Source organism: Eurytemora carolleeae, unplaced genomic scaffold, assembly GCF_000591075.1.
Source record: "Eurytemora carolleeae unplaced genomic scaffold, Eaff_2.0 scaffold100, whole genome shotgun sequence".
NCBI lineage: Eukaryota > Metazoa > Arthropoda > Copepoda > Calanoida > Temoridae > Eurytemora > Eurytemora carolleeae.
Genome location: NW_019396048.1, coordinates 316,445 through 328,989, shown reverse-complemented (window position 1 = coordinate 328,989; position 12,545 = coordinate 316,445). Strand labels below are relative to the sequence as shown.

Here is a 12,545-nt window from a genome sequence, read left to right as displayed (position 1 = left end):
AGCATGCTGGTTTAGATAAATAGTACAGTTTTCAGCATGCTGGTTTAGATATATAGTACAGTTTTCAGCATGCTGGTTTAGAAAAATATTTGTATATTTATATGTTAGCTATAGCTGGCAAAACGGCTAGACCAAATCGGATGAAATTTTTGGGGTAGCATTTGAAATTATTTTTTCCAAAATTAATTTCTTAAAATTTTTTAATTTCTTTGTCAATGCCGGGAACTTTAGCTAGTAAACTTTAAATGTTAAAATTCTGAGTTTTAATTTGTTTCAGTTCAGCTTGATAACGGACAATTTCAAGAACATAGTCAAGAATATATCAGGTATTATCTGTTTTCTGTTAATGGGTAAACGTTAACGTCGTTTACGATCGAGTGACTCTTTTCCTGTAAATGGGATGAATTCTCTTTTTTTGCCAAAAAAAGGAGGAACACTTTTTTCTGTAAAAAGGGTTTTAACACTTGCCCTGAGTAACCCTAATTATGTACAAACATTGAAATAAGGACAGGTCTGAAAGTTTGACATCAAAATATTATACAGCCTCAACTTTAACTTGCCTCAACGCATTAGACATTAGTTTTAATCTCACCAATTCACTTGTAGCTTTTTCAAGCCTGTTTCTTGCTGAAGTTTTAAAGGGATAAAATACTGTTTGACTTTTGTATGAGTTTCGTCTGCAGTGCAAAGAGTAAACAATTGCGTAACATGTTATTTATGGGAGAGTATACATAAATTGAAACTTATATATTTACTAATAATATATTTTTCAAAATATATTAATTGTGTTATATATGTACTAATAATATATTTTTCTAGATGGAAAGAGTGGAGAGATAAAGTAGCGACAGAACTAAGACAGAGCGTAAGTTTTTAGTATCATTATAATCTCTTTATCTATTATATTTAAAACAATGATTATTTACAGTTTGAAAAAGTTAAGGTGTACATTGGGTTGCAAAGATTTAGTGGTTAGAAAATCAGAGTTTGTGACTCAATTGCTTTGTTTAAAAAATGCTTAAGACGTTATTATAACAAGTTACAGTTTATAATAGGACTTAATCATATATTTTTTTATCATTTTGATTTGTTTACGTCAATTATAAAACTTTCAGCGTTCTTTTCTCTAGTTCTTTTCTCTAGTTCTTTTCTCTAGTTCTTTTCTCTAGTTCTTTTCTCTAGTTCTTTTCTCTAGTTCTTTTCTCTAGTTCTTTTCTCTAGTTCTTTTCTCTAGTTCTTTTCTCTAGTTCTTTTCTCTAGTTCTTTTCTCTAGTTCTTTTCTCTAGTTCTTTTCTCTAGTTCTTTTCTCTAGTTCTTTTCTCTAGTTCTTTTCTCTAGTTCTTTTCTCTAGTTCTTTTCTCTAGTTCTTTTCTCTAGTTCTTTTCTCTAGTTCTTTTCTCTAGTTCTTTTCTCTAGTTCTTTTCTCTAGTTCTTTTCTCTAGTTCTTTTCTCTAGTTCTTTTCTCTAGTTCTTTTCTCTAGTTCTTTTCTCTAGTTCTTTTCTCTAGTTCTTTTCTCTAGTTCTTTTCTCTAGTTCTTTTCTCTAGTTCTTTTCTCTAGTTCTTTTCTCTAGTTCTTTTCTCTAGTTCTTTTCTCTAGTTCTTTTCTCTAGTTCTTTTCTCTAGTTCTTTTCTCTAGTTCTTTTCTCTAGTTCTTTTCTCTAGTTCTTTTCTCTAGTTCTTTTCTCTAGTTCTTTTCTCTAGTTCTTTTCTCTAGTTCTTTTCTCTAGTTCTTTTCTCTAGTTCTTTTCTCTNTATATCTTTCTCTTGATTGTATTTCTCAATAGATATGTTTAGCTGGGTTTAAATAGTCTAGTCCCATAATACTAGGCTTTTAGGGTGCTTTGCCCCCATCTTCTATTTTTAACTTTTAATTGTGGCTTTATCTGTGAGTATCTTCTCTTTGTACAGTATAAAACAAAAATATAAAAGTTTGCGGATTTCAAAGTATTTGTTCGCGCAATTTTAAATTTTTACTAAAATAAAAAACTTTTAAACACAAATTTTTGAAATTTTGATCATTCATAAACCTTCCCTGGGGTCACACACAAAAATTGTGCCGGTTTTAGCCGTTTTGACGCTTATTGGATACATAAAAACAGAAAGACAGACTCGACAGACAAGCAAAGTATATGTATAGATTCTTTGTCCTGGTATAATATATTCTATGTCCTAGTATAGTATATTCTATGCCTAGTATAATATGTTCTATGTCCTAGTATAATATATTCTTTGTCCCAGTATTATATATTCTATGTCCTGGTATAATATATTCTATGTCCTGGTATAATATATTCTACTCTTGTCCTAAACTAACTGTTTTCAAGTTAAATTTACCCTTTAACTTTATTGTTGAAACCGCCTAGCATTCACCAAAGTTTTATCCTACCCCCCCCCCTTTACCCCTCTTTACATTGCCTCCCCCCATCGTACCCTCTCCCCTTCCCTGGATCCCTTACTTAAGAATTCTTTAATTCAACTATTCAACCATTCACCCTATTTAGTAATTATTTCAACATAGTGATATAGGAATATTTTCTTGAAAAAGGGGGTGTTCACTCAATCATAAGTACTCATAACACCCCAAAGTTTGTAATTATTTGTTCACTTGGTGTCTCTGCTCTCAAAATTTCAAGGATTTCACTATAGCGTCCAAAAAACCGTCATTAAAGTACATCTTATGTAAGATAACAACAAGTATTATTAATAATTATTTACGAATGCATCGAATTGAATTCGGCGTTTACAGGTTGTAGTATCTATGGGAAAATTTTTTAATAAGTTATTTAAGATCTGAGTGAGTTGGACGTGATCTTAAATAATTTAAAAAAAATTTCTCCTTCTGAACGAAACAGATTAAAAAAAACTAGTAGCAATCATTATCGAATTTAGTACGATTTTATTTTTCGTGAACATTTCCTTTACAGATATCCTGATGATCAAAAAATCAAAAGTTGTGGCGGAAATTGTTATAAAAATTCGTTGAACTATTTAGGTGTGAAGACCTGGCAGAAATTATCTGGTTGAACAGACAACAAATCCGCCAACTTGAAATGATTCAAGAAGGTCTCAATATTCCCAGGTAACACTTGTGAAAATAAATCATTCAGAGACATGAATGATTTCAATAAAAAAACTAAGATCTACTTCAAAAAACAACTCACGTGATGATACTGTTCCAGGTTGGGTTAGGGAGGGTTAGAAATAGTCAAAATATAAGGGGTGGGGGCGTTAACAGTTCTGTTTATATTCCAGCAAGATAGAAGGGGGGGGGGGTAACAGTTCTGTTTATATTCCAGCAAGATAGAAGGGGTAGGGGGGAGGGGGTAACAGTTCTGTTTATATTCCAGCAAGATAGAAGGGGAGGGGGGTAACAGTTCTGTTTATATTCCAGCAGATATGACTTTTGATCACTAATTTGACACTTATGAAGCATTTAAAGTTGATGCCATTTTTTTTTCATTCGTTTCGTTGCCAAATACGTTTTTTATGAATATACTCCCTGTTTAGTCAAGAGAGTAGTATGAATATACTCCCTGTTTAGTCAAGAGAGTAGTATGAATATACTCCCTGAACTGTCTGATGGTTTAAACCTACTCCTGGATTCTCTAGTCAAAAGCTCATTTGTTATTGAGAAACAACCGCCACAGGTGAATTGAGTTTCACTAAAGGGAATATCCACGTAATTTCAAATACCCCCCCGCATGCCCCTTCGATGCCCGATTCACAACGGTACACTTTGCACTTTTAGTGCAACAAAGGAAAATATATTGCTGTTTTTAATCTTAGCTATCCTAAGGCAGAATTTAACGAATTTGAGCCGCGGTTTAAATTTGACACACGGCTGAAATATGGTTGGGTCAACTTGAAATGGTATTCAATGTTTCAAGATTTAAGCCGGCGCTCAATTCAAGACCGGTTTTTGACGGATGTGAGACGCTGAAATTCATTAAATCCGGACCTTAAATTTTCTTTTTTGTTCAAGTGCATAAATGCACAAGTTGAAAATCATGAGGATCACTTAAATATTTGGTTGACAGTCCCTTTCATAAATATTTTTACTTTTATTCCTCCCCCTCCCTCTCCAAAAAAAAGCTCTAATCAATTGTATATCATTTAAAAATCTGTGTTGATCTTTCGAAGTGTGATAGATCGAGTTTCTAAAAAATGTTTCACATAAATTAATTAGACGTATATAATAGAAAACTGTTATATATAAGTAATGAATTTTACACCTAAAATATAGATACAAGGTTATGTCTAAACACTTAAAAACTTTCTCCAAAAAAAATAATAATTAATTTATCATGGTATATTTGTTATATTTTAGGTTCTGAAAACCAATACAAGGTTTAGTGCTACAATCAGGTGCTTAAAATAGAAAACAAATTTAGAAATAAAATAAAAATAACAGAAAAAGTATAAAACAATAAGTTTTGATTTTGTTTGTGCAATTCTCAGTATTCAAATAATATTCGATGAACAAAAAATGCGGGAAAGATTTTTGCAATTGCATTTTGATCAGTAGATTTAAGCAAATTTAACATTTTTTACTTAAATCATATTTCATATTTTATTCTGCGTTAAAAATTTATTTTTAGTCTAGATTGAATATCAAAAAATAACAATTTCTTGTTTTACAATAGAAAATGTTAAAATAATTTTTTATAGAGAAGTCACGGCCACAGTTTTAAAATTTCATTAAAATTTTTTTTTTTAATTTTAAAAATGGACCATACCATGCTTAAAAAGAGAAGTCAGCTGTATCTGGCGTAATTTTTTTATAATAAAGGTCATTTAAAGTGACGTGAATAATCCCTTTAAAATTTCCAACTAAAGTATTGATTCAGGCTGCTGGTGGGAACTAAACTGAATGTTCATATGTCTCCCCCTGTTGTCACCGCTTCAATTATCTCAGGTTAAATATTTTTTTTCTCTGCATTCATGGCGCTTCGTCACCTTTTATTCTGCGCATGCATTTTTAAAATAAACTTACGGAATTTCCTACATTTGCCGTTTAATTTTAAATAAAAAAAAAACATTTTTAAAAGTAACAAACACATTCTGTCCCGAAAAAAATGTCCAAAATATAGAATATAAAAGTTTTTTTTTCACCTTTTCAGTGCCTTCGAAACCACACTGCCACACAGTATCTGAAATTTTTTCATCTTCCAAAAACTTTTTAATCTGTGAGTTTATTTGTTATTGACTTTCAAAAAATATCTCATATGGAGGTTTAATGCCAACGAACGAAATAATGTGGTCACCATAAAATAGAATTTAATAATTACAAGAAAATGCTAATATTAAAAACGGTGAACTGATAAGAAGCTGCTTACAAGAAATTTTTATAATCTTATTTGTAGAATCTCAAGCCAATTCCTTGCTACGCGCTGGACATACCAAAAAGAACAGGTAAACTAGTTTTTACAAAACCAATAATTTTTTTTAAGTCGTCAAATGTCGATGGCCAAAATAAGTTGTATTCGTTATATTTTGTATAAAATATATTTTATTTAGATATACGATTATTTTAAATCCAAAAAATTTTAAACTTTTTCCAATGAAAATGTTCCATGATTAATATTAATTAAAACAAATATTGATATTATTTGTTATTATTCTATATGTAACCTCTTGTTCCTTTGTCTATATATAATATTGTTTGATTAGATCTGAATACAGTTCGGGGGATATTGTAAACAATAAACAAACCATGGAGTACCATCAGGAACCAAACACACTTTTATACTTAACCAAACACCTTTGTGACACTGTATCAAACACACTTTTATACTTAACCAAACACCTTAGTGACACTGTACCAAACACACTTTTATACTTAGCCAAACACCTTTCTGATACTGTACCAAACACACTTTTATACTTAACCAAACACCTTTCTGATACTGTACCAAACACACTTTTATACTTAACCAAACACCTTTCTGATACTGTACCAAACAAGTCTTATATTGAACATAAACATAAACCTATCACAGTTCTAATATTTCAACAATTTAAGATCTTTATCTTTGCTACACCGTTTTAAAGATCTTTATCTGGGCTACACCGATTCAAATGTGTATCTTGGCTTCGCTGATTCAGAACTTGGCTACACTGATTTAGATCTTTATCTTGACTAAACCATTGGATCTATATTTTGTCTATCTCATCTTAAACTAGACCAAAGCTAGTCTGTTTTTCAGCTAGGCCAACAAAAATTTTATTTTTTCCAAATGTTTGTGTATATTGATCATTGTCAATAATTCCAGCAATGCCATATTTTATCTTTCTGTTCTGTTGAAAGTTTTCTATAAATTTTCCAGATTTTAAACATTTATTTTCGGCTTATTGTGTTTGGTGTTCTCAGAGTTTCGGTCAGGCAACTGGTCAGCTGAGTGTCAGCTTTAGGAACATGTCTCTCAAGAAGATCAAGAGAGCGGAGAAGAAAGGAACAGAGTCTGTTATGGACGAGAAGTTTGCGCTTCTCTTCTGGTCTGAGTTCTCAATTGGGAATGGGGAGTTTCATTACCAGGTAGATACACTGTATTTTGCAAACCAAAACCGGAATTTATTTATAAGTATTTCTAATAGAAAGTATTGCCTAAAGGTGAGTGCTCCTTCCCTTCTTGTATAATATTGTTTTGTATAGGTGTGTGCTCCCTCCCTCCCTGTATAATATTGTTTTGTATAGGTGTGTGCTCCCTCCCTCCTTGTTATAATATTGTCTTGTGTAGGTGTGTGCTCCCTCCCTCCTTGTTATAATATTGTTTTGTATAGGTGTGTGCTCCCTCCCTCCTTGTTATAATATTGTTTTGTATAGGTGTATGCTCCCTCCCTCCCTGTTATAATATTGTTTTGTATAGGTATGTGCTCCCTCCCTGTATAATATTGTTTTGCATAGGTGTGTGCTCCCTCCCTCCTTGTTATAATATTGTTTTGTATAGGTGTGTGCTCCCTCCCTCTCTGTTTAATATTGTTTTATATAGGTGTGTGCTCCCTCCCTCCCTGTCATAAGATCGTTTTATATAGGTGTGTGCTCCCTCCCTCCTTGTTATAATATTGTTTTATATAGGTGTACGTACTCCCTCCCTCCCTAATATATAGTTTTTTCATAGGTGTGTGCTTCTTTAATCTCCCCATTATATATTGATTTGTACATGTGTTTGCTCCCTATCTCTCTAATATATTGTTTTGTTCAAGTTGTGTGCTTCGTCTTTCCCCATTATATACTGACTAGTACATGTGGGTGCGCCATCCCTCCCTGGACCCTGCTATAAGATTGTTTTGTATAGGTATGTGCTCCCTCCCTCCCTGTATAATATTGTTTTGTATACGTGTGTGCTCCCTCCCTCCCTGTATAATATTGTTTTTGAATAGGTATGTGCTCCCTCCCTCCCTGCTATAATATTGTTTTGTATAGGTATGTGCTCCCTCCCTCCCTGTGGTTGTAATTGTCCACGGAAACCAGGAACCTCATGCTTGGGCAACCATACTTTGGGATAATGCATTTGCAGAGTGGGGCAGACAACCTTTCATAGTTCCTGAGAAGGTTCCTTGGCTCCAGGTATAAAATTTAAAGAAAAATATAAGATGAAGACGATCCAATTGTCCGCCTTTTAACCTCGCGTGGCATTTACATTCAACATACGCACACGTTAAGTTAATCGTGTTATGTTTAGGTCGCAAATACTCTAAACATGAAGTTTAAAGCTTCCTGTGGCCGGGGTCTAACTGAAGAAAACCTAAAGTTTCTGGCAGGAAAAGCCTTCAGGTAAACTCTAAGACGAAAATGCGAAATAATCCCTTTTTGAAGATTTAAATTTATACATTTTTGTATTAGAGAAATATTACTTATTTTTTACAATATGTAATCCTTTCTTCTTTTATAGTTTCCGTAACTTGGGGTACAACAGTGACTGCTCAAACCTAATGATAACCTGGTCACAGTTCTGTAAAGAGCCTCTTCCGGACAGGTACATTGTGTACACTGTACAGTACAGCACATTCATGTAAAGGCTCCATTACAGAAGGTAGAATTACAAAAGATAGAATTACAAAAGATAGAATGACAAAAGGTAGAACGATCAAAAGGTAGAACAAACAAAAGATAGAATTACTAAAGGTAGAACGTTCAAAAGGTAGAATTTTCCAAATTAAATTTTTTTTTTAAATGTCAAAAAAAAGTCAAAAAACAATGTTTCTTATTTATTAGGACTAATTTTTATTTTACAAATGTACATGATTTTAATCCATGCCAATAATTGTGGCAAGCTGTTTCATATAGTCTGGTGCAGGGAAATTATTATACATTTCAGTCATGTTTTTAATCCTAGTATGTTTATCTCTCTGTTTTTGTTTGCGAGCGTTCTCAGTGCTGTTTGCACCACACTGGCTGAATCAAGAAGAGTTTTCTTGGACAGGGACTCTTCACGTATGAAGTTGGTGATAATAGTCCAGAGACTGGCATTCGGCTCAGTTGACCTATTCCACTGGTTGATGTAGGCCTCGTTGGAGTTGTTGGTTGTAGGAATATCCTCCCTAACCTCCATCCACTTGTTCCACAACGTAAACTTTAAAAGGGGATTTTTCTTTCTGAAAAATGAAAAAATTCGACCTTTATGAACGTTCTACCTTTTGTAATTCTACCTTTTGAACGTTCTACCTTTTGATTGTTCTACCTTTTGTCTTTCTACCTTTTGTCATTCTACCTTTTGTAATTCTACCTTTTGTACGTGAGCCCATGTAAAAGCCTCTTCTAATAGGTATACATATAGTGTAAACTGTACACTTACAGTACATTTTTGTAAAGAGCCTCCCTGAAGTGCAGAAAAGTACCACACAGTACAATAAATCGAAGTGCAGTACAGTGCAGAACAGTAGCTTAAAAATAAGTACTAACAATTTAGTAAAGATTTGTAAATTGTAAAGAGTTCATGGTTTCAATGTAACAAAATGTGCTATTGGCCTAAATTTTGAGAATTCTATCCAACTCTGAATATTAGATGAGCAAAAACTAAACAAATAGAATTAAATAAACAATCATTTTTCTCAGAACAAAAAGAGTTCAGAATTTGTTATCAACAAATATCAGTAAATGAATTATTTGAAAGCAAAATTTAATATTTTATATTATCTTTTTTATTTCAGAAGTTTTACATTTTGGGAGTGGTTCTACGCAGTAATGAAGCTGACTAAAGAGGATCTACGAGGCATGTGGATGGATGGGTAGGATTACTTTTTTACCAAAAAAAAATGTTATTCAGCACTTATCATATGAAGGACTAATTTCTTGCTTCAATCTATTTTTTTCTAATCTAATCTTCGAAAACTTAAATTTAAACCAGGAGGTTACAATTTTAGGAAAAGGGGTTTCAATTGAAAGAGGTTACAACATGAAGACTTAAGTCAGGAGTTTCCAATTTTAGGTAAAGGAGTTGTAATTAAAAGTAGTTATAAATAGGAGGTTACAATATGAAGATTTAAACCAGGATGTTACAATTTTAGGTAAAGGGGTTTCAATTAAAAGGTTTTTTTTTGTCAAGCGATAGCAATTAAAAGTTTTTAAAAAGTAGGAGGTTAAAACATGAAGACTTAAGTCAGGACTCAGGAGTTTACAATTTTAGGTAAAGGTGAGAGGGGGTTGTACAATATGAAAAGAAGGAGGTGCATATGATGAGGAGGGAGGTGTATTACAGAATGAGAAGGAATATTTAGAGCTCTACTCGGATTTGTTTCAAGACAACAGGCGGAAGACTATCTACAGGTGATTAAATCTGATTAAATCTGATTAAATCTGATTAAATTTGATAAAAAAAACTGATTTTATCTTCGTGAAATCTATTCTGTTTTGTAATCCTATTATTTGCAACTTCTTTGCAATCGTTTTATATGATAATTCAGATTTAAAAGTTCTTGTCATTATTGGAAAATGTGTTTCTCATAATAAGATTCCATAAATTGGTCATAAATCAACAGTATTTTCCAGTTCATATTATACATGTTTTTTGTGATAACAGTTGGGAAGGGGTCAGGGGGGGGGTAAAGAAATTGGATTAATATTGGCGAGTTTTTCTTATCTGTTATTCAACAACTCATTAATTCAGTTAGTTTAACTCTGAAAACATGTCTAACATCTGGTAAGATTTTTTTTTAAACCAGAATATATATATATACCCATTAAACAGGATAAAGGAAATGAGTCTTTGGCACAAACTCAAATTTTCGAATGGCAAAATCTTAGCATCTTTATGGTGTAAACCTTTGATATTTCAAGCTTAGATTGTTTTGTCTAAAAAATTCATAGTTTGAAATAGCTAAGGTTTACGACTTTGGGTTGCAAAGATATAGGGATTAGAAAATCAGAGATTGTGACAAAAATTCCTTTAAGGCGAGTGAACCAGGCACATTTCTCATCCGATTTTCGGATTCTGAGCTAGGAGGGGTCACTGTCGCTTGGATGTCATGTAAGTAAATATTGTAATTTAAAAAATAAAATTGGCTCAAAATAATTGTGGTTTAGTTTGTAAATTAAACAATCTGAGGCCGAATTTAACGAATTTGAGCCGCAACTTAAATTTAAGACGCAGCTCAAATATTGTCGGTTCCACTTTTTCCACGAGTTGCCTAAAAATCTCAAAATTACGTGAAATGGGTTTATGTACAATGTACATTGTGCACTGTACAGTTTCTATGGGTTTATTTATTGAACTGTTAAAAATCGGAACTTGAATATAAAGTCGTCTTCCTATTCCAAAATAATGCAATAATGGTATTTAAAGTCAACTCTAAATTTTCTTTACATAAATATACATTCTGTTTTTCAGTGAATGAGGATACAAACCAAAAAGAAGTTTCCATGCTTCAACCCTACACTAGAAAGGTATATTACTTTATATAAAGAACAAAATTTTATTTATATTTTTAAAGTCCTTTTTTAAATTTTATCAAATCAATTTTAAATGATATCAAAAAATATCTTAATTGTCATTTTAATATATTAACAATTTTCTTTTCTTTTTCGACTTTGTACTTCATATAGCCCCCAAGGACTTTTATCAATCTTCGTTTCCATGACTAACATTTAAATGAATGAATCTAAATGATTTTTTCAAATAGATAATATAAGATTTTATATGATTAAAAACTGAGAAAAGGTAAAAATTAATATTTTCATCAGGATTTGATGATTCGCAGTTTAGCAGATAGAATTCACGACTGTCACCAGATGATAACCCTGTACCCGAACCATCCTAAGGATCAGGCTATAGGCAAATACTACAGTTCACCACCAGAAACGGTATGGAGGGAAGATGGTTGTAATAAGATGGTTTTAGACCATCAGGTTGAAATTATAAGGTTTCAATTAAAAGTTTATATTCCAAGAGGTTGCAATCAAAAGGATTTTTGTCAAGAAAAGTTGTTATAAATAGAAGGTTACAAACATGAAGACCTAAGCCAGGAGGTTACAATTTTAGGAAAAGGGGTTTCAATTAAAAGAGGTTACAACATGAAGACTTAAGTCAGGAGGTTATAATTTTAGGAAAAGGGGTTGCAATTAAAAGTTGTTATAAATAGAAGGTTACAAACATGAAGACCTAAGCCAAGAGGTTACAATTTTAGGAAAAAGGGTTTCAATTAAAAGAGGTTACAACATGAAGACTTAAGTCAGGAGTTTCCAATTTTAGGAAAAGGGGTTTTAATTAAAAGTTGTTATGAATAGAAGGTTACAACACGAAAATTTAAACCAGGAGGTTACAATTTTAGGAAAAGGGGTTTCAATTGAAAGAGGTTACAACATGAAGACTTAAGTCAGGAGTTTCCAATTTTAGGAAAAGGGGTTTTAATTAAAAGTTGTTATGAATAGAAGGTTACAACACGAANAGAAAGGAGAGGGGGGGGGAAGGGGAAGGGCAGTAGTTTAGTAGGGATAAAATGAAAGAACTAAAACAAAGAGCCAATTCAGGAAAGTTTAAAAAAAAACGAACATTTTATCTTTTTCTTGATTCTGAAATTCAGATTTTCATTGGTTTTTTATCTATATGATATTACACACATGAAGCATTAAATGAGATGATGAAAAATATTTCAAATATACTTAAATAGATATTTTAAATTCCTTTATTAGTCTAATATATAAATATCCAGGTACCAAGGAATCCAAGGAATGGATATGTTCCTCATCATTTGGTTAACGTTATACCTGGCAGCATGTAAGTTTTAACATCATTATTGTTATTATTATTTAAGGACACCAGCTACCCGAACACCCCGACCACCTCCTTCTATGATCCCCAGTCACCACCATCAGCCAGGTATAGCACGCACCTCTGACCCTTTGGTAAACGTAAAATTAACCTAAAATTTGACCGCGTCAACCTTGTTGCACCGGCGTTTCCCGCGAAATAAAAAATGGAATTTTAAAAAAAAATTGATTGCACAAAATTTTTTTGTTTGCTATCGTGCTTTATGCTTTATGCTATTTAAAAAAAAATTACGGTGCACGGCTTCAAAGAACACTTAACTTTAAAATATTTGATTTGTA

The 12,545-nt window shown here is 32.3% G+C and overlaps 1 protein-coding gene across 1 annotated transcript in view; it reads left to right on the top strand.

Annotated features, from left to right (window-relative positions):
- Window positions 1–12,217, top strand: part of LOC111703470 (signal transducer and activator of transcription 5B) — a 16,498-nt gene extending 4,281 nt beyond the window's left edge. The window contains exons 6-24 of the mRNA XM_023475423.1: window positions 278–326; window positions 820–865; window positions 2,218–2,282; window positions 2,994–3,080; window positions 3,543–3,648; window positions 4,329–4,366; window positions 4,849–4,916; window positions 5,365–5,413; window positions 5,672–5,729; window positions 6,372–6,536; window positions 7,425–7,568; window positions 7,684–7,775; window positions 7,894–7,977; window positions 9,152–9,229; window positions 9,719–9,767; window positions 10,392–10,467; window positions 10,828–10,883; window positions 11,181–11,300; window positions 12,149–12,217. Of these exons, the coding sequence (XP_023331191.1) occupies window positions 278–326; window positions 820–865; window positions 2,218–2,282; window positions 2,994–3,080; window positions 3,543–3,648; window positions 4,329–4,366; window positions 4,849–4,916; window positions 5,365–5,413; window positions 5,672–5,729; window positions 6,372–6,536; window positions 7,425–7,568; window positions 7,684–7,775; window positions 7,894–7,977; window positions 9,152–9,229; window positions 9,719–9,767; window positions 10,392–10,467; window positions 10,828–10,883; window positions 11,181–11,300; window positions 12,149–12,217 (1,499 nt within the window). The remainder of the gene's footprint in view (window positions 1–277; window positions 327–819; window positions 866–2,217; window positions 2,283–2,993; window positions 3,081–3,542; window positions 3,649–4,328; window positions 4,367–4,848; window positions 4,917–5,364; window positions 5,414–5,671; window positions 5,730–6,371; window positions 6,537–7,424; window positions 7,569–7,683; window positions 7,776–7,893; window positions 7,978–9,151; window positions 9,230–9,718; window positions 9,768–10,391; window positions 10,468–10,827; window positions 10,884–11,180; window positions 11,301–12,148) is intronic.
- Window positions 12,218–12,545: the final 328 nt, after the last annotated feature.